Below are 27,727 nucleotides of genomic sequence, written 5' to 3'. Positions count from 1 at the left end.
TTGGAACTGAGAGAAGACAGGGCAATATGTGAGTGGAAGATACTGAGACCTGAATAAGTGTGGAAGATCTCCAGAAGCAAAGCACGGTTATGTTTTCCTGCACTTTAGAAAAGGCACATTTTTGCTCTGATCTGCACTTTGCATGAATCTGGATGAATTTCCATAGGGACAACAAAAGGTTCCTCCTTCCTCTTCTTCCACTCTAGCAAGGGAATCAAACTGCAACGCAGTGTTCACATAAGCTTTTCCAAAACAGTGTTCACATGCCGTTTTACAGGACGGTATGACTAATTGGCACAAACAATCTGCTACAAACAATTGGTGTTTTCAGACCATATGTTGTGGCTATGTGTTACGGCAGTCCCAAACAACTCGAGTTTAAGAAAACTGGGAAGGCCTGCGTGGAAAATGTAGCTCAGCTTGGAATGTTTGAGCCGGGAGTGGATGAGGCCACACAGCATGGAGCAGACAAAGCATGGGAAATCCAACAAGAGGGAAGCATCCAGCCCTTGTAAGCAGGCCACGTGTCCCCCTGCTCTCGTGTCTACGCACTGTCAGAGCAGCAAAGACACCAAGGCAGTGACAGAAGGAATACTTCCATACATTAATCACAAAGAGATGCAGAGCCAGCTCCAGCTGATGTAATGCATTGTTTTCGCCAAAGCTATCCCTGTTTAGTCTTGCTGAAGGAAAACCCATCTGCTTTTTGACAGATGTACATGCAGCACTCCCAGATGAAATGTGCCTATCGATCTCTTGCTGCCTTTGGCCCAGGCTCTGGGAGAAAAGGTGTAGGGGTCCACTTCTTGCCTTGGATGTCTTATCACTGCATGATTCTGCTGTTTGGAATGGAATTTTATCCCCATAGCATTTCTGGCAAGTGAAAAGGTGAGCGTTTTTAGGCCAGGTGGAACTGATGCATGATGTATTCTTAGATGGTTCCTCCAAGAACAGCTTAGAGCTGTCTTAACACTTAGCTTCACAGCAAGAGGGGAAGCCAGAGGAGGAGGAACAGCCAGATTTTGTAACTGGAGGGAGCAGATAGTGGTACAGATTACAAACAGCAGCCCGTGACTCTGTGTGTGAGCCAGGCACTGCCATCAGCTGCTGTGCAGCAGCCTGGGACAGATTTGGCTCCCTATAACTACAGCTGCTTTGGAGCTGGCTTAACTTCGCTTTGTGTCAAAATGCTAAGAGCTGTGGTGTGTCTGCTCCTAATTAGATTAGGTCTGCAGAGGCTGCCATGAGGGAGCTCCCACTATAGCCCAAGATGGGCAGTTTTCAACAAGCTCAGTGAGAGTTTTCAAATTGCAGGTGAGTTCCCTGCTTGGCACGGTAGTGTAGAGCATACAAGATTGCAATGCTGGGATTGTGTCATCCTGTCCAGGAGCATCAGGACAACCTCTCTGCAGCTGCAGCAGTGCTGCCTAGGATAGATACTGTATGGGAACTGCTGAGTTACGGCCTGAACCTCTGATTGATCACCTGAGGCAAGCAATAAGTCAGCCAGAGGAGCACAGGTGAAGGCAATTCATCTGTGCTGCTGGAAGGGGTGGAGCGTTGGCTCCATCTCTCCCAGACCTATTTAAGAGCTGGCTACCAGGATCTCTCCTGGAGATCTGCTCTGCTGGAGTTTTGTAAGTGAGCCTAGGATACAGGTAAGTTTTCTATTTATTCTCTTATTCTCTTTTTGTTACCATAATCTGCTTTGCCTACCTCTCTTGTTTATTTTGTCATTACAGCATCTTAATATTCATTGATTATACAGATGCTCAAGTCTCATGGTAGGGAAGAGAGAGCGTGGTGTTTGGGCTAGTGCTAGTGTTGGCAGCCAAGCACTCATGATAATGCTCACAACTTCTTTTGGTTTTGTGTCCAGAACCTTGGCAATAAACACCAGATTTCCAGACTGCAATTACGTATGGCCTGTTTAGCTGTAAGTTTTTCTGCTAACTTGGCTCCAAACTTTACACAGAACTATCTGCAGATCTTCTTTCCAAAGGAGTTTATAGAAAAGAGATGTAGTTGTTCTGTTTTTCATTGGACAAGCCAACTCATCTCAGAAAAGATCCTCCTGCTGCTTATGCTAGCAGATTTTTTCTCTGCAGATATGCAAGCCTGAATGCTTCTTAACATGGGTAAGCAGACAAAGGGACACCATTTTAGGTAAGGTCACATAGATGCTCCATGCAATGGTATAAATATTTGCATTGGAAGACCCTTACCTGAAATGTTCAAACATTAAACATAATTCTTTAGGTTTTTTTTGTTGTGATGATGGCACACAACCAAACCAAGACTGATTTATGGTCTCAGAACTTCCTCTTTTCTGTCATTTCTAGCTGATGAGATCATGAGCTTAATCCTTGACATGGGATTTGCAGTCTGCTTGGTTTCATTCCATTCTGTCTCAAGTCCTTAACCTCTTCCTCCTCCTGTATGAGTTTACCTTCCTTTACTGATGTTGCTTCATACACTGTCATCCAAGTATTTCATTAGTGCCATCCTACATGCACTAGGGTGCTAATGAAAATATTAAATGAAATCAAGCCCAGGGCTTTGAAAGACTCCCTCTGAAGGAAGAGTCTTCGTCAGCATCGAAAGAGGCTCAGCTTAGAGACCTCAAGATCCCCAAAGTGAAAAAGAAAGCAAGGTGTTTGACTGCTGGCAGTGTACAGGTTTTTTTCTCTAGTCCTTTTGAAGTTCATCTTTGAAGCGGCCGTTTTAAGGACTGTCAGCTCAAGTTCATGGATCTCCATACTGGAGCACCTTGGGAAGCTGCTATCAATCGTGGCTTTGCTGTGATCCCTTACTTCATAACCAAAAGTCCCAGGATAGTAAAGTCAAAGCCAAGCAAGGTTCCTAGCCTGCCAGAGCTCCACTGATGCAAATAACGACTCAGCTGACCTGAAGAGTCGTAAATCTCACCCAGATGAATCTGCACAGACACTAGCAGTCTCTTGGGCCCTGTCCTGGCAACATGTGAAAGCATTTCCCATGAGGGTTCATGTGCTGAGGAAGATCACCCTAGGCTCCTTAGGAGGTGTAATAAAGTACAAGCCCTCTAGTTGCCCCAGTGTTTCTTTCTGAAGTGCTTCAGTACCAGCACATATTTGTCTGTGATGTAATTTTTTCCCATTAATAAATCCACAGGCACTGCAGGATACCACCGCTGTTATGTTTGCAAAATGTTACCATGTTAATGGAGCTCTGCTCCTTTCAAGTGTCTTGGCAATATGAAATATTGGCCTCTTAGGTTAGGTTTTCTGAAGTATGTAAGCATTCCACTTTCTTTGGACTAATGGACATCTTGTTAAAGCTGTCAGACTTCCTTTCTGGCTCACCAGATGCCATGATCTTACAGTGGAGCAGAAGGTGACCCTGTGTTTTCTTTCTATGCTGTCAGCTTGCCACTGGTTTCCTCTATCCCAGGTTTTAAACCCAATAGAAATGTAATCATACTTTGCTGCACAAAACGTAAAACCATCCATTTTATTATGTGGAAATGGTCTACTGAGTACACAAGCAGCAGTAGTTTTAACAGGCGATGGCTTGTTCTGGCTCTCAAGAGTGTGGTTTTACAAGATGGTTTGGTTTAAGAGCAACACAGAGGGAAAATTGTATCTTTGGGATGTGCTCTGCATGAAACAGCCTCCTTGTACGCAGGATATTGGAGAATTATACTCTTAAAATAAAGCCCTTTGAAACTGGCATGGGATACTCAGGCTTGCTTGAATATCGTTAATCAGTTATAACTCTCAGACAAAATGGGTCTCGACTTTGTGTTGCTTGTTAAAATAAGAAATGTGTATTTCAGTACTTAACCTTCAGCTGCAGGCACTGTGCTTCGTAGTGCAGCCAAAACTAATGTATTTGAATGATTATTTCATATTTATTTGGACAAATTCTGTATATATAGTGGTTTTATAACAAGATGGCTTATTTTGACTGTATTTAAAAGAAATAATTACTCTAAGTGTCTGGAATGTAGGCAAGAAGTGGGATTCCTTAAACTATAGCGTGCATTCAACGTGGGGCTTGAATTCTGACTTGTCATTCAGTAGCTTCTTCTATTCCAAGTTCCGTGTTGTTGGGGTTGTTTGTTTGTTCTTTATGAACTCCTTCAAATAGATTTGCAGACATAAATCTGCTCTATGCAAATCTCAGATTGGCTATAAGGGGCCCAAGGCCTTCAGTCGAGCAGCGAGAATGCAAATCATACTGCACTGCTGAACTGGAAATTCCTTGCGTGGATACAGTGATGCAGCTGCACAGGTGGCTGAAATCCCTGGGTAACACCAGCCTAAAAATAAGGAACTGCTCTGTGTCTTTAGCCAGAATTCCTCAAAGGGCAGGGGCAAATTCAAGGATAAGGTCTCTGGAAACAAGTTACGTAGAGCCTGAAACAGCACTAGTGCTAGGCAAGAGAGATGAGGATGGCTGCAGAAGGAAAACCTGTAGGATAGCGAAGAAAACAAGTCATAGTGAGACTTTCTCCCACAGCAAGGCTTGAATCCTTTTTTAAGGCCCTCGCAGTGCCTTGTAGAGCATGTTTGGTGCTTTTTGTTTTGATTTTCACTTGTGTGGACACTGAGCAAACTTGACTCCAAATCTCAAGATACGGCAAGTTTGTTTTCAATGCCCAAGCAAAGTGAGGATCTTGTGTAGCTGCTGCTTCTGACAAAAAAAAAAAATAATAAATTATTTGCTCCCTGTGAAGGCCAGTGGTAGCAGATGCAAGAAATAGTATTGATTGAATACCACCGCTGAGTCATGATAAAAGCAGTGCATCCCCTACAGCTGTAACACGAGCTCTGAGAAATTAATAGACACTTAAGCAGAACTGGAGCAGAGGCAGGGTGAAGGAGAGGATGCGACTGGGGATTCCTCTTGAAAGTGAGTCTGAACAGGATAAACCTGTGCAAGGCTGCAGGGTTGCAGTTCAGGTGATGGGGCCACGGGGTGCATTCCAGCTGCGCTCACTGGGGTGGCTGGCTCCAGTGTGTCTCCCAGGGCTTGGTTTAGAGTTCCCTATTACTCACGTCCTTGCAAGGCAGTGGCTGTCCATCAAAGGCCTCGCCAAGCTTTGTGCACAGCCTTTCTGAGTGCAGCACATTGCCCTGCTGGGGAATGAAGACAAAAGATTCAGCGCAGGCACCAGCTATAAATAGTCACCTTGATGTCACTCATATAAAAAGCAACAAGTGACAATTAAATAGTTTCTGGAGAGCAAGTAGCAGCCTGGATTGTATGGAGGGCATCTATACCCATCTGGGGACAGGGATTCTGCTAGAACTAGTTTATTTTCCTGGAGCAGCAACTAGTTTCTTTATGATCTGATAAGTGCCGTCTTGGGAAGGTTGATACATTTAATTGTTTGACATGGTTTTGAATTTCAGGACCAGCCTTCTGCACAAACGGCCCAAACTTCAATCTTTGTATGTGAAAACTTCCAGATAAACATTGGCTTTGGTGTGCATGGACTGCCGGCTCCAGTCCGACTGAGAGCACTGTGGGCAATGATGTCGTGGCAATTTCTGATTTTAGAATGGGTCTGACCTGTAATTCACTGCTGCCCTGCACTCTGGGTGTTTTCCTGTCTTTTCTAAGCTCTGAATGTAAGCCTCTGAATGATTTATGGCTTGGATAAACTAGAATCTGTACAAGCTCTCCTCTCGAGCATCAGTCTCGGTTTGCTTGGGCCATGTGTGGAAGCCACCAGCAGCCTGGCAGGGCTCAGGGGTGGGCTGCAGTGGGATAGAGCCCTGGAGTCACTGCAGGGCAGTGCAGAAATCAGCTCTTGCGACTCATTAAGGTTGGAAAAGACCACTAAGATCATTCCAGTCCAACCCTCGACCCATCCCCCACTGTGTCCCTCAGCGCCACATCCTTTTACACTCTCAGGAGATTCTGGGGCTGCTCAGAGCTGGTTAGCACTGCCTTTTACCTTCATCAAGTTTGAATTTGTAATCAAATTAAGTCGCAGACACTAAATGCACCGCTCTGGTCTTTGTCAGCAGGCGGATGTGTTTGGCAGTCCTGCTCCTATGAGGTGCCTGTGTAGCACGTTTGGCGTCCTGAGCTGGAGAGACCTATAGAGAAGGAACTAATGTGGACTGGAATTGAGGTATGACGAGGAATCCCTACTTTTTTTTTTTTTCCAATGCAAATTAATCTTCATCTGGGGTAAGCGGACAGGTGTTTGACACCAGAAATTGACTGGAATTAATCACGTCTACTTGTGGTTGATATGAAAATGGACGTCCGAAGGGATGGGCAGGGTCAGAGCAGTGGCTCTTCCATAACCGTGGGGATGCGGCACTCAGGGATGCGGGCACGGTGGTGGGGTGGGTTGGGGTTGGACTTCGGGATCTTAGCGGTTTAACGACGCTGTGAAGGAGCTCCTCCATTTCGGGAGGGATGTCCTCAGCTTTGCAGACGATGGGAAGGGGACGCTTTCCAGCCAGACCCGCAGCTCTGCCGCACGGCTGCGAGGCGAGGGGCCGCAACCCGGCACCGCGCGGCTCAGCGCCCCTCCCGGCCCCACACGGGCGGGGGGCGACGGCGCATGCGCGGGGCGGGGGGCGGTGACGGTCGGGCTCCTCACAGGGCCGGCGCCGGCGAGCGGCTGAGGCGGGAGGGAGCCGCGAGGCGCGGGGAACGCGGAGCCGGGTTCGACCCCATCCCATCCATCCGTCCGCCATGGGGACGCAGGGGGCCGGCAGGAAACGGCTGCCGAACCGGGAACGCCTGACGGCGGAGGACGACGCTCTCAACCAGATCGCCCGCGAGGTGAGCGGCCGGCGGAGGCACCCCCACCCCGCAGCCTCCCGCCTCCCTCAGCTCGGGGCTCCCCGGCTCGGCGCGCACGCGCGTCCCCGAGCGACGGCCGTAGCGGGCGCGGGGCGAGCGGCAGGCCGGGCTGCGTGGGGCTGCGTTCCGTTCGGAAGCCGAACAAAAAGCCGTGGGTTTGCTCGGAGGCGTGGTGAAGGCACCGCGCTGTCAGGTGTGGCGCTAAGGTGAACGGAGGTGCCTCTGCGGAGGCTTTTCTCGAGTCAGAACCCACGGAGAATAGAGGAGCGGAGAGCACTTGTAGGGTTACGGGCAGCTCGCTGGGCTTTGTGCTCGTGTGCCGTGTGCTCGTGTGCCTGGCCTCAGCCAAAAATTGTGTCCGCGAAACCTGAATTTCCACAGGAAGCCCCTTCTGTACCACGGCCCCTTCATTCAGTGAAGGTCTGTTAGTCACCGAGGACCAGAAAATCGCGGAATGGCCGGGGTTGGGAGAGACCTCAAGGATCTTGAATCTCCAACCCCCCCGCCGCATGCAGGGCCACTAACGTCCACATTCAACACCAGACCAGGCTGCCCAGGGCCCCATCATCTTTTATGTGAGCCCAGTCTGTATCTTGCTGCATGCCTTTATTGGGGTAGGCGTGCTGTTCGATAGGCACTGCAGCACGGCGTTTGCCTTTGATCTGATTTGAAACAATTAAAACCAGCTGATGCCTGCCTTGTTTCTACCTGCTTAGCCTGACTTGTTGGTTCCAGCGCCGTGGGCTCAGTGGCAGTCATGAAGATGTGCGTTTGGTTCTAAAGTTCACGTAGATTTTCTGCCTTCTTCCTCCCTAAGGGGAGGCTGGTGAATCTGGCTCAAGCCCTGCTCAGCAGCGTGGGGTTCGGCTCCTTGCTGTGTCTGAGCCTGGTGCTGCTGGCTGCAGCTGGAGGTGGGCATCCTCTTTCCATGTCGTCTCCCTCCTCTGGTAGTACAGCACCGCCTGGCTTTGGAATGGGTTGACTGAAGGAATTACCTCGATGAGATAAATCGTTCTTATGGAGGTTTAACTCTTCTGTGGTTTCTTTTCTTCAAGCTCAGCTACTGCAGGATCATGCAGTCAGCTAGAAAGGAAGAAGGCGGGCTTATTTCAGTGCTATAGTTTTATGCTTCTAGGTACCAGCAGCTTTGATCTGGGATGTCCTTACTCTTTTTCCATGCAATTCTGAAGTATTTTCTAGCATCTTTGGAGTGTGTGCTGTATCCATGTGACAGACTTAGGTGGCATGTTTGCAGGAGTCAGGTTTGTGTAAGCATGATGAGAAAATGTTCTTTGGGCATTGCTGGGAGTGAGTAAGCTTCTACAGAGGTAGTGTGAGGTATAAGGGCAGGAATGCCTCGTGTTCAAGATGTAAGGCAGCAAGTCTGAATGATTGTGCTCTCTGCTAGAGTTTGAGTCACGATGACATCCTAGGGGTTACTTTGGGATGAGGTTTGAATTCTACAGCCCTGGTCCTTCTGTCACTTGATGAAGCTGAACATAAACCTGTAGTAGGAGGCCTAGGTGGTTGTTTTCTGTTGTAGGTTCCTCTCCCACTCTTTGCTGTATGGTTTGAAGTTTTGAGTTTTGAAGCCTAGACAGTGTTGTTTATTTGTTTTCTCTGAGGATTTGCTAAAAGACAACTGCATTTATTGGAAAGCTCCTTCACAAGCATGTCTTTCTTTTATCTTCTCTCTTGAGTGAACTGGAAAGTTCAAGGTTCAGCATTTTCCCATATTATTTTAACTTCTTGCATTACTGTATCTTAAGTTTTATGCCCTTATGATGGTTTTGTTGCTTAACTGTTCTTCACACAGGGATTCCTGTCTGCATCTTTCCACAGGGGGATAAGAACTCTTAAAAAATAATGTAAGCCTTGCATCTCCTTCTAGTAAAGATGCTTGGAGTCCTTACGTTAAGAAGGGCATGAGAGTTACTGAGATTTCAGCTTTTCTGGCCTGCCTTGCAAGTGTTGAGGCAAAGCTTCTTTTCTTGCATAGGTTTTCACTCATTGATTTCGTTCAGCCTTTCTTTCTTAGCCAGAAGCCATGGGATCTTGCAAATTAGAGCGGATCCTATGTTATCATGTTGTTGTGTTCAAATGGAAGTCTTTCCTTTTGGTTTTCCTCCAGAAGGATAATGCTGCTTTGACACTTTCCAGCTGTTGTGTCTTGTATAACTGATGAAACATCTTGAAAAGCTGACAGGCAATCCCTACTGTGTGTATGGTCTTGCGTGGACCGAAAGCCTGGTCTGGTGGTTGGTGACCCTGCACACAGCAGGGGGGTTGAAACTGGGTGATCATTGTGGTCCTTTTGAACCCAGGCCATTCTATGAGTCTATGAAAGAGGGCCTTGTGCTGTGAGGTTGGCAGCCCTTGGACCTGCAGGATGTGGGAGCCGTGTTAAGAGGAAGTAACTGTAAGTGAGCAGAAGGAAACTGTAGAAGCGAAGCACGTTGTAGCGACAGGCTTTCAGCAGCAGTATTAAGATGAAAAAGTTTGGGGTGATTTGGGTTGCAAGTAGCTTATCACGTTGCCTGGGCCTGTAGTAGTGTTACTGTAAATCAGCTTGGCCGCCAGAGAGGAGCGGTGCCATATTACTAAATCTGGCATGGTAATTAGAGGGCTGGCAGTTCCGTAGGTGTAGTTAAACCAAGAACACAGCGTTCTGTGTTTGCAACGGTCACAGATGGCTGCCACTCTGCATTCACTGTTACTACACCTAGCTTGCATTGCTGAGGTTATGTTTTCTGGCTGTCAGCTTTTGCAGATGAGGGCAAAGCTGATCGATGATAGGCTTCTCCGCTTTCAGACTCGTGTTATGACGCCAGTAGATTATTCTGTGTTTAGGTCAATGGAAACTTTTGGACTATTTTATTCCTCTCCCTGAGTACGTGCCAGCAGTGTTTGCAAAATCTAGTGGTTTGATACTCCTAGAGGTCTGTGCCAGCACAGCTAGCAAGAGTTGCGTATGCACGCAGTGCAGTCATCTGTCCCTGCACCCACGGTTTGGGAAGGCTGCTGAACACAGCTTGTAAACCTGACAGGGAGTGGTTTCCAGCTTTCTTTTTTTCTTGCTGTGGTTGCACGGGTTTGACATTATAACTGGAGACATCTTTGCTAGGAGAGTGTGTTGTCCTAACTTCTGATGTTCCCTCTGTGGGGTGCAGAAACAGCTGAGTGCTACCAGAGAGAGTTTTGCCAGTACAGTGAGAACTGCCATCTATCTATGAGATCCTTCCCCTATAGGCAGATAATATTAGCTGTTCTCTTTCATTTTCTTGAATGAGGAAAGCAAGGTTGGGACAGATTTCTCTTTGTTATTGGAAAAGTAATGTAAACATTGTTTTTCTCTTATCCTCTATACAGATGTGATGTATACAGATATTGCTTCAAAAAAATAATAATTCTGCCTTATGTTGTCTCTATGCTGAAAACTTCCTCTTTTATCAAGCAGTTGACAGAGCAGGAGTCTTTCACAGATAATTCATTTGGGAAATTAATCATTCGACGTCATTTGATTTTTATTTTTTAATCTTTTTTTCTGTTAAGAGTGTAGCTGATAAGAAGTGGCTCAACAAGCAGCTGGAGGTAGCCAGCCTGCTCTGCTGTGTGAAGTAGGAAGGCCCCAACGAACTTCAGAAGCCTACAGTGGAGCTTCAGGATTAGTGAAGGGGAGCTGTGATAATTGTACACTGAATTTAAAGGTCTGCCATTTCACAGAATCACAGAATGGCCCGGGTTGGAAGTGAGCTGAGGGATCATGATGAATCTCCAACCCCCTACCACAGGCAGGGCCACCAACCTCCCCATTTCACAGCAGCCCAGGCTGCCCAGGGCCCCATCCAACCTGGCCTTGAACTCCTCCAGGGATGGACGGGGCATCACAGCCTCTCTGGGCAGCTGTTCCAGCACCTCACCACTCTCATAGCAAAGAACTTCCCCCTGACATCCAACCTCAATCTTCCCTCCCTCAACTTAAAACTGTTTCCCCTTGTCCTGCCATTATCTGCCCTTTGAAAGGGTTGATTCCCCTCCTGTCTGTAGGCTCCCTTTAGGTACTGCAGGCTGCAATGAGGTCACCCCACAGCCTTCTTTTCTCCAGGCTGAACAAGCCCAGCTCCCTCAGCCTGTCTTCGCAGGGAAGTGCTCCAGTTCCCTGGTCATCTTTGTGGCTCCCCTCTGGATCCTCTCCAACAGCTCCCTGTCTTTCTTGTACCGGGGGCTCCAGACCCGGACACGGTACTGCAGATGGGGCCTCACAAGAGCAGAGTAGAGGGGGACAATCACCTTCCTGTCCTTGCTGGCCACCCCTCTTCTGATGGAGCCCAGGATACCATTTGCTTTTTGAGCTGCAGAGCTTTTGAACTGAGGTGATAATTTGTGGGAAAGCTCTGGCTTATACTGCAATTTGGTTGACCTGTGTAATAGATGGAGATGAAAACAGTTTGGTAGACATTGAAGCTGAAAACAAACAGGTTGGCTATATATGCAGGGAAGCATAAGTGAGGCAAACTTTATTTCAAGTGTTGTACAGGTCAGAGCATTTGAAGCAGGGTGTTCTGTAAGGGTGTGCTACATAGTGCCCCTGTAAGGTCTGTGTGCCTCATTAGTGCAGTGGTGGAATTTTTTTGAGCAGAGTTTGATGTTTAAGAGATGCATGAAGACTTTTTGAAACCAGATGCATATTCCAAGAGAGGCCATTAGAAACAGTCTGTTGTGTCTGACACCTTGCTTGTACCTGCCTTGCCTTTGTGATAGTGCAAATGTATGATCCCAAGAGAACACGTGGTCTGCAAAAGCATGCCTGGCTGTAGGTCTGTCTAGAATAGAAAATTATAAAGGCGGGGGATGCCTGTGGAGGGCTTGATTCTGAGCCCAGCTGACTTAAACATAGGAAGGATGGAAATGCTTGCCAATAGGCTATGGAGAACAGTTCCAAAACTAGGACCGTTTTATATCATGATTATGCTCCTCTTCAGTTAATGCCTTTTACTGGATATGTAGCCATAAAACATTAAATAAAGCAAATGCCTTTTTCCTATAAACCTTCCCGAAGGAAATAAGTGGAAGAGCAGTTCTGGATGCTTTAAAAAGCGAGGCACAGATCTTAAGACCTCTCTCATTTTAGTTATGTGGGTGATTGTAGCCTGCCTTCCAGCTCCCAGTCTGCCTATTGCAACGTTCAGTAATTACTTGTCTGTTTCTGTGTCCGTGCCTGGCCTGAGTCCTCTTCAGCTGTTCTCTCTGTCTGAGGAAACAGCTGTTTAGGAACTGTGATTCCTATTTCAGTCAGGCAAGAGGCTGCTGTTAGGATTAGCAACGTGGAAAGCCCAGCCTTCTTCTTTGTAAGCCCAGATGCTGAGCTCTTCTGCAGTATGTAACACAAATCACTATCTCAGCTAGAAGGATATGTTTCCAGGCCAGTTGCTGAACAAAGTTGGAGCTTGAGTGCACTTGCAGCGCTTTTAACACTTTGTTGTTGTGTTGTTTTCTTTTTTCTTCCATCATTTGGTTGCAAGGAGCATAATCCACATGGCATTTCAGGCTTGTGAAACAGGGTACGTGTCCCTCCTGTCAAGTCAGCAGGTTGCCAGGAGCAGTGGATCTGTCTAGCTAGATGTACACACTCATGGGTAAACCTTAAAATAGCAGCTCTGAAATATCAGCTGTTGTCTCACTTCTATGAAAATACTTTTGAGGGGAGAAGTTGACTGTTGGAATGGAATGGAGAGGGAGGGGAATTGCAGTAAGCCAGATTCTACTTATAGTCATGAGGTTGCTTTGAGAGTTTTTTCCCTTCTGAGAAGGGAGAGTGGGCACAGTCACACTTGCATTTCATCTGGGAGCTCTCTCTGCTCCTGGTGTTAATCGGATCTGAATCTGCCACAGATGAATCACAGAATTGTAGGGGTTGGAAGGGACCTCCAGAGATCAGCGAGTCCAACCCCCTGCCAAAGCAGGTTCCCTACAGCAGGTCGCACAGGTTGGCATCCAGGCAGGTCTTGAACATCTCCAGAGAAGGAGACTCCACCACCTCCCTGGGCAGCCTGTTCCAGTGCTCCGTCACCTCACTGCACAGCCGTTCCTTTGCACATTGGTGCAGAACTTCCTATGCTGCAGTTTCCAGCCGTTTCCCCTTGTCCTGTCTCCACTCACCACTGAAAACAGTCTGGCCTCACCATTCTGCCCCCCACACCTTAGATATTTACAGACCTGGATCAGGTCCCCTCTCAGCCTTCTTTTCTCAAGGCTGAACAGACCCAGTTCACTCAGCCTTTCTTCATAGGAAAGATGCTCCAGGCCCTTCACCATCTTCGTGGCCCTCTGCTGGACTCTTTCCATGAGTAGCTGGCCTCGTGCTTGGTAGAAAAATAGCTCGTGTTTGGGCATCCCTCGTGCTGTAAAGGTGAGGGAAGCACTTAAGTGCGTGTTACCCAGCATGGTCTGTAACCATCAACTTCCAGGAAGCTCTTCTCTCCTCTCTTGCTCTATTTCTGTTAGGATACAAAAAGTAGGCTGTAGAAATTCCTCAGCTCGAGATACCTGGCACATACACTGAAATAAGAATATAGTCTCAAGCAAAAATTGCTTTGGAGAGCATCCATATGGGTGAGCTTGATCCACAGCCTTAAAAGGTAGGGTTGGCCAGTTCCTGGTGGATGTACTCTTAATGCTGTAGGCAGCTGAGGTGAGTTGTTGGTCTCTGTAGGGTTACTGTGGGCAGCATCTTTGCCAGTAAGTTTGTTTAAAATTTTTTTAAGCAAGATGCTGCTAGGTAAATTACCACTGGTGGAAAGCTGCTGTGTGCTTCCCTGTCCTCTGCCCTGCCAGCAGTGTAACATCTTGCAGGAAAATGAGGCAGTAATCTCTTAAAGTGACTAGTCTGATGTGCTAGTGCTCACTTGCAGGGCTCCTGTGATCTTCTAAGGATGGAAATCCACCAGTGCTGTTGGTAGGTAGTAAGAAGTGCAAAAGGACTCTCAAGGATCTGGTTTTCAAAGCTTTAAACTGCTGAAATCGAAGCTTGGTGTGGCATAACTGAAGCTGTACTTCGCTGTTGGCAATCTGAAGGCTTTGATTTAGTGTAGAAGGAGCTGAACTACCTGCCATGCAGTGCTCGCAGGGTGGAAATGCCTTTGGGAAGAGAAATTGTGGGTGACCACGTGACACAGTCTGGTCAGGTGTTTTAAAACTGTGTTTTTTTGGAGCCTACAGAGAGGTTATGGATGTGAGTATTCAGAGACTGGGAAAGCACAGAAGTAATAATTTCACATTGACAGGAGCGTGACACAACTCTCTCCACTGTAACTGTTTGAAACTCCTTGCATTCAGTCACGTTGGACCTCATTGGTTACACCTCAATGTTTTCTGTTTGGATGGATTTCTAATTTTGCCTTTAAATAGATGTCAGTAAGAGTATGAAGTGCACAAAGGCAGGCCTGAGGAGTAGTTTCCCAATGAGCAGCTTTCTGGCCTGACCAGCTGAATTTTGGGAGAGGAGGAGGTGCAAAATAGCTGTTTCCAATACTGATGGGTGCTTGTTTTGGGACATGGATGCATGCTCAAAACAAACAGGCAGAAGGGAGCATGTCCCTGTTTAAACAAACCAGTGCCTGCAAGGCAGATTTGAATCACACAGGAGCATTCAGCCTACAATCCTGCTCTGTGTTCCCCCAGCCCCCTCAGTTGTGTTATGTTGTCCTGTAATTGAATATGATGCAGTATTTGATGCCATTTTAAGGCTGTGGACTTCAAGGCAGAGAGACTTTCTTCTAAAGCTGTGAAAAATATTGAGTTTTATTGTCAGCCATAAAAACTGGAATACTACAGAACTAGAATAGCTGTGTCTGTGTTATGGAGAGAGGGATGTTTGGGGTATGGAGCGTAATTGCACCTAACTGGCACAACTCTGAAAACTTGGAGTGGCTGTTTCTGACTTGGAAGCTGTACTGAATGGGTTGAAATAAATTTTGGTGATTTACAAACTTAAAATACTGTTCGGTGCCAACAACTAATTGCTATTGGAGATCTGGGGATTCCAAATGCAGAATAACACAGACACAAGTCAAATAGAAGATTGATTAACTTTTGTGAACGCAGTGAAATAACATTTGGGCGGCATCTCCCCTTCTGCTTTCTCCTTCTCTTCAAGTGACTGTGAAGACCTATAGACTGTTTCAGGTTTGGAAAAAGAAAAAAAGTGAGGAAAAATAGTGATGATAGCACAGACATCCATCTCTGGAAGAGCTGGACTTCTTAAGTCACTTGCATGCTGCCACAATTCTAAGGGGGAACCAAACAGGGAGTAGTGGGGCAACGTGGAGAAATGGCTTTGAATGGGACCCTGTTGGGGTGTGAGAACTCAGTTTTTAGCTGAGGGGAGTGGGGTTTTTGGTTAGGTTATTAAGCAGAGCGCTCAGTTCTTAACTCTTCTTAGTGAGCAGTGTGCTGGTAAAATGAAAAATATGATTGCTTTGTGCTGAACTAGTATTTTGGTGCTTTGCAAGCTGTGTTCTTTGAGGAAATATTTAGAGTTTTTGTATTATATGTTGCTGTACAAGAAATCAGAGGCTTTGGTAAACCCAAATTGACAGGTGCATCACCATTCGTGTGTTCCTATTTTTGATACCTGGTGATTAGGCAGGGCAGTGCTTGTTATCATTGGCGTGTGAAGAAATGCAGAAACAATAGTTAAAACTGCAGAGTGGCAATTTTCTTTCTTAGCTGTCAGAAGGTTTGTGTCGAACTTGAATGAGAGCGGAGAGTTTGTATTCAAACGAGCAGGATAGGATCACCAATTACATCTGGCTTCCTCAAAAATAGCTTCTTGGAGCTTGGCTTCGCCCTGCCGTAAGCGTCAATGCTTGCAGTTTTTAATGTCACTTGTGTCATGTTGATTTATCTTTCCCAGAAAGGAATGTGAGGGTGTTCCCAGCTTACTGAAAGTGACTTCCACAAAAGCAGTGTGCGTGTGTTTGGTTTGTCAGTGACTTGTCTGTTAGTGTTGCCTGTAATTAAGCGATAATGCATCTGTCATGATTGGGCTCAGTGGCGATTCCTCTCAGATCACACTTGCAATCCTGCAACTGCTTTGAGTGCAGACTTCTGCACAGACACGGATCTCCAAGGAATAGTGTTTCTTCCCTCTGTCTCTGCTCTTACGTACTGCTGACTTCTAGCAGTTTATAATTAAATCTAGTATTTATTTATTTTTCTTTGCCTTCCTCTTTTGAGTACTTCCTACGTCCCAGAATATGCTTTCTTCAATCCAACATTTGAATACTAACTTTAGATGCGTCTGTCTCTTCTGTCTGCTTTTGCCAGCCTTTTCCAGTAGATGAAAACGGACTACAGGAGGACCTGGTGTGCTGAAGGCTGGGTCAGGTTTTTCAACTTATTCCCTCAGGTCAGATGGATTTCAGACATCCTCGCTTGGGTCTTCTAATTATGGAGCGTTTATCAGCTGGCATACCGGGATGACAGGGGAGTAAGGAAAGGCTCTTGCTGTACTTCATGCACTGAGAAGTCCCCAGGCTCCAGCTTCCTGTCAGACCCCTGTAGCTTCACATTTGTCCCTTCCTTTTTAAAACACATGACTTCAGATTCTCTTTGAAAGCGTGGTTAAGATCGCACAGAATGGCCAGGGTTGGAAGGGACCTCAAGGATCATGGATCTCCAACCCCCCTGCCACGTGCAGGGCCACCAATCTCCCTGTTTAATACCAGACCAGAGTCCCATCCAACCTGGCTTTGAACTCCTCCAGGGATGGGGCATCCACAATGATATGACTGCTTACACTGGAACCTGTATGCAGCATGGAAAAATGAAATAACTCTTGTTTTTTTGGCCACTAACAGTAAAAGATAAGTGCTTACTGCCTCTCTGTGTGTGTGTGTGTGTGTCCCCATATAATCACTTGTTGCTCTTTTGCTACTACTCTTTGAGTAGTGAGGAAAATGCTAGAACCAACTTCACGTGCTTTTCAAAAGTAAGTCTGTTTAAATTTGAGGGCTCTGCAATCCTGTTGCATTGCTGTGCAACTGTGCATCTCCCATACACAGTTCTGTTTAAAATGTCCTTTCTGCCTCGTGAGATGTGTGCGTGCTGCACTCGATTCTCTTGCAGAATGTGTTGCTGGGCTCTAAGAGGATTTATGTTGACAAATACGTTGAATCAACATCTGTTGAAAATTGAAGTGGGCTTTTGGGACATTCTTGTGATACCCAAGGGTCACGCTATTCCATTGTCTGTTAAATATGAAATTGTAATCTGTCCTGATGTGAAACGAGTGCATTGAAACAGTGATGTGACCTAACCTTTGTGTGAACTGTGGAGGAATCGAGGGGCTCTGGGAAATGGTGAGCTTGTATGCGGATATAAGGGATAACGATGGTATATGTAGAATATGCCACTGTTTTTAAATGGTTACGCAGTGTTTTTAGTAATATTTGTACATTCTTGTCTAATTACCCTGGAGAAAAAATAACAGCTTTGTTTGGTGAACTAAAGCAAGCAAAGAAAGGTTCTTTGTGTGCTGGGGGAAGGTTTTTTTATATCGCTGATGAAATAAGTATATACTGTCAGACTCTGTCTGGAAGTCGTTGTTCCAGCAGGAAGGCATCTGGTAACCCAGAGCTGGTTGCTCTCTAACAAAGCAATTTGCAAACACAACATTAGAAAATAAAGATCAGTGAGTCTGATAATGCAGGGAAAAGGTATAAAAACCTTATCTACAGCACTTCTATAATGTCTGCCAGCTGAGGGGATGTATGCCAAGCTAACCTGAATGTACTCTCTTTACTCAGGGAGGGGTGAGGTGCTGGAACAGCTGCCCAGAGAGGCTGTGATGCCCCGTCCATTATGGAGGTGTTCAAGGCCAGGTTGGATGGGGCCCTGGGCAGCCTGGGCTGCTGTTAAATGGGGAGGTTGGTGGCCCTGCCTGTGGCAGGAGGGTTGGAGATCCGTGATCTTTGCGGTCCCTTCCAACCCAACCGTTCTGTGATGCTGGGTTTTTGTTGCCCTTTCTTCTGGTAGAAAGTGCTTCTCAAAGGGCTGATCCTTTGTTGCTGCTTTATGCCATTCTCTCAGCATTCTTGTTCTTGCTATTTTTCTAATGCAGCTGTTCCCCACATCAAGCTGTTGACACAGGCTGAATTTTAGACGGTAAATCAGAGGATGCAGTGATATCTGCTGAGTGGTGATCACTCTTAGGGGGGACAAGACCTGACTTGGCAGGACTGCACCTCTGTGCTGGTGGCAGTGCTCTCAGCATAGCTTGCCTTGCGTTTTAGAGTGCTGATAAATAGCCATGAAGGTCTTTTTTTTTTTTGCCACAAAACAGTGTCTGTAAGCTGGTAGTACATTTGTTAGTCAGGGTTAGGGCGCAGGCTCTGCAGGTAATCCAGGACAGCTCAGACTCGGTTTGGATACAGTAATCTTATCCCACCCCCACACAAAAGCTGTCCAATCATTTCTTAAACAACGGCGATTTTTCGGCTTTAATCTGAGCTGATGGGTTGCTCAGTGCTCTCTCATTTGGTGCAAGTCAGCTTGAAGGCCTTGGCTCTCTAATGGAGCTTTTCTTAACGTGGGGGAAATGGACTGTGAAGCAGTAGCAAACGTGGGAGGGTAATTCCTGTCCACTGACCAGGTAAGAATACCACTTAAATAATAAAAATAACCTCAGCTGTAAAGGTAGGATAGTGGGATTTTCATTTATTTTTTTGACAGGTCTATTTAAAATGATTCGAAGAGTTATTATTTTTTTAAATACATATTTTCTTTGTGAAATTTTTTCTGTAGTTTTTTCCTGCAAGCTCAGTGTGGAACTTGGCTTTCAGCCATAGGAGCTGTGATTAGAGTGTTGTCGCTAGATGTGAGAATGCAGAGAAGCTGTGGTTTGCCCCCAGCCTATCTGTTACAGCAGAATATCTGACATAATTAAGTGGACAGTCTCACTGGCAGGAAGGGGATGTAAACTGGAGAACTGCATGAAACGTTTTCCCAGCCAACCATCCCCACATTTCCACATCTAACAAGCGTTTCAGGGCTTAGCAGCACTGTAAAGTAGTGATGGGCATGAAAGCAGAACAACATTTCTCTTGTGCATGGTGTGTGTATTAAAAATAATAGTGTGAAGTTGATGTAAAGAGGTAATGAAAAACAGTGCACTGTAACATGTAATCATTATGCTGTAGACCCACAAAACATTTTGTAAGCATGTTTTGTCTTTATTACTTGCTTGCTCTGCTGGCTCTAATCAGTCTGAAGAGCTGAACTTAATTTGGATTGAGAATGCTCTACCTGTGGAAAGGTGCTCTTTACTGAATGTTGAAGTGTAACAAATACTCTGTTCTGTCTTTTGCTTGGGGCAGATATGACTGTAGCACTGCAGATGATGGTACTGTTAATGCGTGATGAGCTGCTCATGCATTCTCTCAGTTCCTGGCTTTTCCTTCAGCTTGTGCAGTCTGACTCTTTCCTCAGAGCACAGAGAACCTGCAGTTTGCCCTCAGCCATTTTATAGGTAGAACCAACGTGCTGCTTCCAATACGCTCTTTAACATGCCAAGCTTGACAGAACACCATTGGAGATGCAGGAAGCAGTTACTCAGACTGGATTTCCCTGTTGGTGGTTATTGGGAGTAAGAGAGAAAGTGTGGAGTGGCAGATAAGGACGGTCCAGGTATGTAATATCCTGGGTTGACTGCTTCAAAATGTTTATATTTCTCTTAGAAGTGACTGACACAGCATTTATAGGATTATTAGATTTTTAAGTGTCAAACTGCTGCTCCAGTTGTACAGCAGGCTGGGTGTAGTGCAGTACAATATTAATCTGAGTATTGCCAAACCAGGACCACTGCGTAAATGGATTTAATTTCAAGTGCTGTGGCATTGCAGAGTCTGCAATACGACCTGTTTGTACAGGGAAATCGTTGGAGAGTGCAAGAGTGAGACCTGTTTTTATATGAGACAGGGGTTCTTGTTGATGTTCTTCTCTTGAAAGTTGATTTGAAGTAGCTTTTCTTGCACAATAGTTTTTAAACTGGATCTATTTTTATAATGCATTAAAATACTTAGGCTGGGTGGGAGTCTGCAATAAATATTTGTATTCCCTGAAGTAACGGCTGCTGGCAACATCTGTGCTCTTACTCATCAGCTGCTGGTCTCAGTTGTGCTGAATTCAACCTTTTTATCTCTGAAGAGCAGAAACAATTCCTTGTTGCATGTTTCTCCCCATTGAGAGGGGTTTCATTGATGAGATGCTGTGATGCTTTGGTTCTTGAAGGCAGTTCATTCAGGAGCCTGGCTGTGCCACTGCCATGGCTGGCACTGTGCAGCTCTGCCAATGCAGTGCTGCCTTCAGAACTTCCTCATTGCTTTCTCAAGTTGTGTTGGACCCACAGAGCCTCAAAAGATTGTTGTACTGAGCATTGCCAGCCATACATCTAAAAAATAATAATAATAATAAACCCAAGCTTTTAGTATAAAGAAAAATCTCTTAAATTAAAGGTCTGGAGGCTGAGTCTGAGCACAGCAGTGAAGTTACACTGTGGTGGTTTTATCTCCTCATCCTGTTTGGTTGCTTATGCAGTGAGGTTATGCTACATAAATACAAAACCCCAAGATAAAAAAGGGAAAAAAAAAAAACATAGCTTCCTAGAAGGCTTTTTAGTTTGTCCAGCAGTGCTTATTTTAGAAATGGGCTGGTTCAGGGGCATGGGAGAGAATCATGGTAATGCCATCAAATGCTTCAGTAATTAGGTGTCAAAGCACTCAGCGTTTATTTTGCTTGAATGCTTTTTAGTGTTAGTGCTTTTAGAAGATAATCAGCGTACTGGGCAACTGCTTTATTTTCATGCATCTTGTTCCTGTGTCAGCTGTCTTCTGTATGGAATATTGTAAGCTCATCAAATCTAAAAGTCGCAGTCGCTTTTGTAACGGCTTAATGCTGCGTTGAAAGTTCCAAGGGCCTGCTTCACACTGGTGTCTGTTTCTACCATAGCACTGCTGGAAGGGTGGAATGGAAATGGAGAGTGGACTTTCCTCACTTGAATGCTGACTCAGACCGAGAACAGAGTGAACCTGGCAGAGTTCCTTGGGAAGATCTGTGCTTCGGAGGCAGTCAGGGTGCCACACCATACAACTGCATTGCTCCCTCTCGTAAGGGAGAAAAAAGGAAAAGTAAGAAGGTGATGTAGAAAGGGAGGAGAAAAGGGAGAGAGATACCTGCCTTAAAAATGTCGTAGCCCAGTAACGGTGCATCTTTTTCCCCCCTTCCTTAAATCCTGCCTTGCTGTGTTCCATCTTTCAAGGGTGTGCAGAACTGCAGGGCCTGTGCCTGTGGTTTAGCAACGGGTGTCATGGGAATGAACTTCCTGCCATAACGGCTCTGTTCTTCCCCTGCTGTGGCTGACTCACGCTTTGTCAAATGCTGAAGTTAACCCCTAAAAGTGGGAAGTAAGACAGACCACCTGTTGTTATTCGGAGAGGGGAAGATCCCAGGGGACTGGATGTGGTGGACAGACGGCACAGGAGTTTGTCGTGCAGGTTGCTGACTGCTTTGCAGGTCTGATCTGGGGCAGGTTAGTGCTTTGAGGCAGTTTTTTTTGGGCTTCAGTGTTTTGGACATTGGTTCAAGCATTATGAGAAAGGCCTTTATAAGATTACCTGCCTTTTCCTACCTGGATTTAGCAAAATAATGAGCAAAAGTTGAGGGGTTACTGTTGAGATGGAGCGACTAGAAGGTTTGCCTCGATGCGTCCAGCCTTTCTATAACTTTGTTCCTCCTTCCCCCCCCCCCCCCCCCCCCCCCAAAAAAAAAAAAAGTTTGGCAAGTTCAAATTGTATGATTTAAGTATGTATCTCAGATAAGAGAATCAGCAGAACTGATGAGTTCATGAATGAGCTGAAATTGTAGACAGGGCAAGCCAAGATAACGCTTGTAGCAGCAGCCAGCGCTGTTATGTAGTGCACCTTTTATCCCTGCGTTTGGATCGGAGTTGCTTCCTCGCATCCAAGACTTTTGGCACCCTGACTTTTCTCTTGGTGTAGAGAATTTGGGCTGTTTAACAGTAGTCTCAAAGAGTTTTTTGAAAGGAAGAGCTGTTTAAAAAAAAAAAAGAAAAAAGTCCTGGTAAAGCATAGAAGCAGAACTGTCAGCTTGAGCTGTTCCTCCTGTTCTCAAGGCTGCACATCGAGATGTGGGAAATGTGTGCAACTGACAGGGTAAAGTTGAAACTCGGTTGCTGACAACCAATGGCCTACATCTCTGAATGAGCTGTGATTGGAAGTTGGTTAAAAAAAGAGAAGACTGAGAAACTGAAAACTAGACTGAAGCTTTACGCTGTAGTTGCAGCTACGGGGGCTCTTCCCACATAGGAAGACTGAAAGCTTATCTGCTGTCTTTCATAAGATGATGTTGCAATTGCTAGCTGTCTGAAGCTGGAACCTTCCCAAAGGAAAGACATTGAAAATGACAGTTGAGAGCTGAGAGTGGGTCTAAAAGAGTGGGAGCCATACTGGTTGCTTCAGACCTTGGTCAGGGCTTTTTCTGGATTCTTTAAGACATCTGTGTGTTATGGGTACAATACTAACGTTATCTCGGATGATAATTGTGCAAGTTTGGTGTGAGGTGCTTTTGTCAAGCCTGGCTGAAGCAGTACGTCCGAGTCTAAAACCTAGAAGTGAAGCAGGCTGTGTGCCTGCAGCTGGCAGTCTCTCTGTGGCCTCCTTCCTTTGCAGCTTCAAGTCTCCATGCGTCTCCTCATCAAACACAGCAGCGTCCGCTCTTCACGTTACAGCAGCCTTTCTGTAGAGCCCTGCTGCTTGCAGGCAGTCTGGTGTCACCTCTGTTGCACTTGACAGAGATGGGCTGTGTAGCTAAAAAGCCAGCTACCTCATTGCCCCAGAGAAGTTGTTCTATCTGACCTCTGATCAAGCGGAAGTCTGTTCTTTATCTCCTGGTGACTTTCAGGATTTGGTGGAACTGGAGGGCAAATAAGATCTGAGTGCCAAAGGTTGCCTGCAAAGATGCTCACGTTTGTCCATTTCAGCTGCTCACTGTGCTGGGTGAAGTAGCTGCGCTGCCCTGAGCAATTTCCTGTGATAGATGGTGAAATCGATTCTTTTTTCTTTTAAAAGAGAAAAAATTACTCAGAGCTTTGATATATGTATATATATATATATTTTTTTTTTACTGGCAATTAATGCTTAAGACCTCACTGACTCTTATAATTAGCGTTAATAGCCTTATAAATACTCTTCGCGTATAATTAAGGGAAATTACATGTTGGAGAAGTCAAGATTAAGTTGCTGTGCTGTGAGGAATAATAGGCTGTAGCAGTACTGCAGTTAAGAACAAAACCTCACAGAGAAAGTGGCAGCTTTCAGGTAAAGCTTTGTTGAAAATAATGTCGTTTGCATACGTAGTGCCTTAAAATTAATCACTATAGAGTCTATTTTCATCCTGCTAAGCAGGCTGTGTGCCCATACGTCAATGTTGTTGTATTTCGTTCAGATAAACTCTTCTCATCCCTGTAGAACTGTTTCTTTGTAGCATGTTGAGTGCTCAACACAAAGCTGCTTTTTGTGATGGCGTTTGGATTTTTGGCACTGAAGGTTGTATGGCATGGAGTCAAAAGCAGCTTTTCCCTTTGCAAGCAGAGACTGTGTGCTTGACAAAAGGAAGGGGCTTTAAGATCCCACATCTTTGGCAAGGCTTCTTGTGATTCATGGAAGGGAAGTGGAAATCAGTTTCTAAAATTAAACTGAACTTTCACTTTTTTCCCCTCTCCTCCCAGCGAATGTGTTGCTCTGTCTTCAGAGATGTGGATGAGAGAGGAGGCTCCATTCAAGGCTTCATCACAGGACTGGCTAACACTATCTCCCATCTCCTTGGAATTTTGAAGTCACAAAGACAGGTTACTTGCATCACCTTGAATCTGATGTGCTCTATTTACCCTTTTCCTTGCTGGAGGGGAAGGGTGGAAGTGTTCCCTGCAGGTGCTCCCCCTCTCCAAGGTGGACAAACAAGGAAGGGCTGTGTTACACGCTATAGTTAGAGTTATGTGGAGATGGCTGTTGGTCAACAGCTGCAGCCCTCTGCTATCATGAGAGTGGTTTGCTGTTTGCCACACTGCTTATTTTAATGAGCTCCATCTGTATGTGGTGTAGACTAAAAGAAACAAGTCTGCTTGCTAAATGGTGTCAGCAGCGTAGTTTAGATGCTGTGATTTACTCTACTGGGTTGTACGTTAAGTGAAAGTGAAAATGATGCGTTTGTTTACTACAGGACCATAGAATGGCTTGGCTTAGAAGGCCTTAAAGATCATCTAGTTCCAATGCAGAATCATTGTGCAAAATGCTAGAACTTTGCAGGAGAAGGAATGGGATGGCAGGGTGAGGTGAGAATGGGGCGGCAAAGGAACTGATGTTTTTTTCTGAAAGCAGCAGCTCATGATGTCTTAAGGATTAACTACACAATCAGTTTGCTTTTTTCTTTTTTTTTTTTTTTTTCTTATAAAAGTCATGATAATGGTGATGTATCATCTGCTATTGAAAACTTCTCGTATGGAAAATGAAATCTTATTCAGATAATGTAGTGGTGAAGGATCTCAATAGTGAGAGCTAAACAAATGTGACCGAGGGAATGCAGAATGGATTCATTTTGATGTGATTTCCAACAAAAACCAAGGCAATTTTCCTAATTGGAACAGAAAAGAAGAAAAACATTTACTAGATTAGGCTTAAGACAGAAATAATGCTATTTTCTTTTTTAGCTGTAACTTATTCAGGTGAAATTGCTTCAGCCTGAGTTTAAATATATCAGGTATGGCATCCAAAGGCATGGTTGGCTTACTGGGAATGTATGGTGCAACATATTTTCCTTTTCCTCTGCCATAGGTTCAGTATAAACCCTTAAACAGCCTGCCATACCAAAAATAAGGCCGTATAAATATCTGAGCGCATGGAAAAATAGCTTTCCTCTTACTACCACATTAGAATTTAGAATAATTACTCAATTTTAGACACTCAGTTGGAACCACTTAAATTATTAAGGATTCTGAGAACCTAAACATCCAGATTTTGGGCAGATTACTGGAAATGAGAAAGGCAGTGCTGGCACATGCATTGAGATGACCATTACCAAGTAGGATTTCGTGGAAAACGTTTGACAGTTTGTACTTCCAACAGCTGACAGGTTTTTGTTTTTTTTCCCAGCTATAAATAAGTGCCGAATTATAGAACTTCACACTTTACTCTTTGAATTCCACTTGCTTCACCTTCGATTTCAGATTTGATATAGAGAAAGCTTAAACTGTCTGAATGCATACAGTAGTTATCTAAGTGCTTGTGTTAAACTTCAAATAATAGCACGGAAGGAAATTAATGCCGTAGGCAACCGTTAGTGGGATCTGCAGGCTCTCATCTCCGGCTCTCAGATCAGATGCTGTTGCAGTTAGATGCCTACAGGAATGCTTGGGATGGAACAGATGCAGAAAATAAACCTGGCTGTCAACCTTGGGATGGTTTCCTGGAGCTGATAGGGTTTTGTGGTTGGAGGAGCATGCATTCTTGGCAGTAAAGCTGTCTTGGTCTTGTTCCTTAGACATCACTCAATTTGGTGTAGGGTTAAATACGACTTGCTTGATATCACTTTTGTCAATGTACAGGATGCTCAATCGTAGCCTTTTATCCATACAAGAACTACGGTTGATGTGCTGGGCTGAATCTGAGATCCCTTTGTGTCTGGAATCAGCCTCAACTAACATGGCTAGAGCCCATCTAACAGAAGGACTGAGGGAAATGACTTGAAAACCAGTTCCAGGCCCTTGTATTCAGCTTTGCTTGGTGTGGAAGAGCCCTTTTGCTTTCCAAAGGAAGTGCCATTTAGGCAGGTGCTCTTTTTTTCTAACAGAAGCCTTGCTGTGCTTCTGAGAGGCATTTCATGGCTTCCAGCTGCAAAGTTTAGAATAAAAACCACTCTTTCAGATGAAATCTAGCGTTTGTGACCAATTTAGCCTGTATGGATTTCGCTTTGTTGGACTGCTCCCAGTTGCAGCTCTTATATTCTGCTTTGGCAGTGTAGGTGAGAGGCTTATTTTAACATTTTTAATTGCTTTTGTGGGCTGGTTCTTCTGCTGTTGGTGCTTCGTATCACTGAAGTATTATGAGGTTGGGCATGGTTTATGCTATGGTGACGTAGAAGAGCCCATAAAAACCCCAGTAGTATGTAACTGAAGAGGATCAATACCTTCTGCACGTGAAGAAATCTAGTTTTGGAGGATGATGTATGCTGTGGGAAACATGCATGGCTTTCTAGAGCCCGATTTTGTGTTTCGTGTCATTTGAATGGCATTTGCTAGTAGTAAATGCATTGAGCAGAACTAATTTTAGATCTGTAGGTCAGAACTTGAATTTGTGTGTTCCTCATTAGTCTCTCAAGTAAATGAGGTCTTCAATTTTATGGTAAACAGCAGGTTTTTTTTTTCCTCTCTGCCAGGTGCTGTCACATTCAGTACAAGCCGAAGAACATTCTTAGTATTAGTTATTATTAGTTATTAGCAGCCTGTTCTCTTTATAAGCTGGGCTCCGTTTTTAGCGCTTCAGTCATATTTCCAGCTGTAGATCTTTTTCCTTTCTTACTCACTTTTTCTTCTGCTCCTGATCTTTTGTTTCTTTTGTCAGCTATAGAAATGCTGTTGCCCACATCGACTGGGTTGTCGCAGGGAAACTTCACGGCACGAATGTGATGAAAAATAACCTGATTTATTTTATTTTCTTATTGAGGTACTGTAGGGCAGTGAGCAGAGAAATCACTTCCTTACCAACCCATGGATAAGTGTTGTGAGGGGGGCAAAGAGCAATGTGCAGTCTTGCTTCTGTTTCTCCCTTGCTACTGGATTTGAAAGCTGAGCAAAGGAAAAGCAGTGATCTGTCATATAGGAGGATCCCTTGGAATCAGTAAGCAGTCCAAGCCGGGGTGTTTTTTCTTAGTGTAAGTGATGGTGAAGCAGTGTATCTCCTGCTGAAAGGGAAGCACGTGCTGAGTACGCCTTTGCCATCTGTCCCTTGTTGCTCGTGTCCGTTCCTTTAAGAATGGTGCTTTGGTTGTCCCTCAGAGGACAGAGCAGGACAAGCAGCAGCTGCCTTGCTGGCATCGTGTGCTAATGCCCTAAGGAGATCGGCTCAGCCCACGAGCTGCAGAAGGGGAGTGCTGCAGGCAGCGTGCAGAGGAGAAATGCACAAATCCCTGCTACAGAAGTTGCAGCTTTCACCATTTCAGCTTCTGCAGCTGCCTCTGTCTGTGGGCTGCTCTGTGTACTTCACTGATGGCCTGGATGTAGCCGTTTTTATGGGATTGATGATGATCAGCCTATTTAGAGTTCTTTCCACTTCAGTGATGTGGATGTAAGAGCACGGCAGGAGTTCAATCCTGCGCATCGTTAAGGGAAAAGAAACCCTTCCTTGGGCTTAGTGGCAGTGAGGGATGGCTGTTGTTTGGAATGATGCGATACCGTGGCAGAATTTGAAAGGTTGAACAGCTTCTGGTTGTGTGGGGCAGATGATCAGTATTCGTGGCAGCATACTTGTTTAAAATCTGCACATACAACACTTGATCTTAGCCAGAAGGCCAAGAAGCAAGTTGATTGTTGATGCCCCGTCCTTAGAAGTGTTCAAGGCCAGGTTGGACGAGGCCCTGGGCAGTCTGGTCTACTATTTGATACGGAGGTTAGTGGCCCTGCCTGTGGCAGGGGGTTGGAGCTTCATGATCCTTGAGGCCCCTTCCAAACCATTCTATGATTCTACAGCGCTAACAAAAGCTGCCAAAGGAGGGATAGATGCTAAATAGTTGGTATATTTCTCAGTTTCTTCACAGAATGCACAGCTAGGACATAAGCTGTATGATT

The 27,727-nt window shown here is 45.3% G+C and overlaps 1 protein-coding gene across 8 annotated transcripts in view; it reads left to right on the top strand.

Annotated features, from left to right (window-relative positions):
* Nucleotides 1–6,017: 6,017 nt before the first annotated feature.
* Nucleotides 6,018–27,727, top strand: part of LRRFIP1 (LRR binding FLII interacting protein 1) — a 90,326-nt gene continuing 68,616 nt past the window's right edge. For 3 of the 8 annotated variants that reach the window (XM_052674589.1, XM_052674586.1, XM_052674583.1), the window contains exon 1: nt 6,018–6,127. In XM_052674589.1, coding sequence (XP_052530549.1) covers nt 6,110–6,127 — 18 coding nt within the window. In that variant the 5' untranslated portion in view covers nt 6,018–6,109. Of the gene's footprint in view, nt 6,128–6,613; nt 6,793–27,727 lie in introns of those variants that run through there. The other 5 variants (XM_052674584.1, XM_052674595.1, XM_052674596.1 and 2 more) reach the window with 4 other exon arrangements.

This window comes from Tympanuchus pallidicinctus, unplaced genomic scaffold, assembly GCF_026119805.1.
Source record: "Tympanuchus pallidicinctus isolate F22 unplaced genomic scaffold, pur_lepc_1.0 scaffold15, whole genome shotgun sequence".
Lineage (NCBI taxonomy): Eukaryota > Metazoa > Chordata > Aves > Galliformes > Phasianidae > Tympanuchus > Tympanuchus pallidicinctus.
The sequence above is the reverse complement of the archived record's forward strand: the minus strand, read 5'-3'. Positions and strand labels throughout refer to the sequence as shown.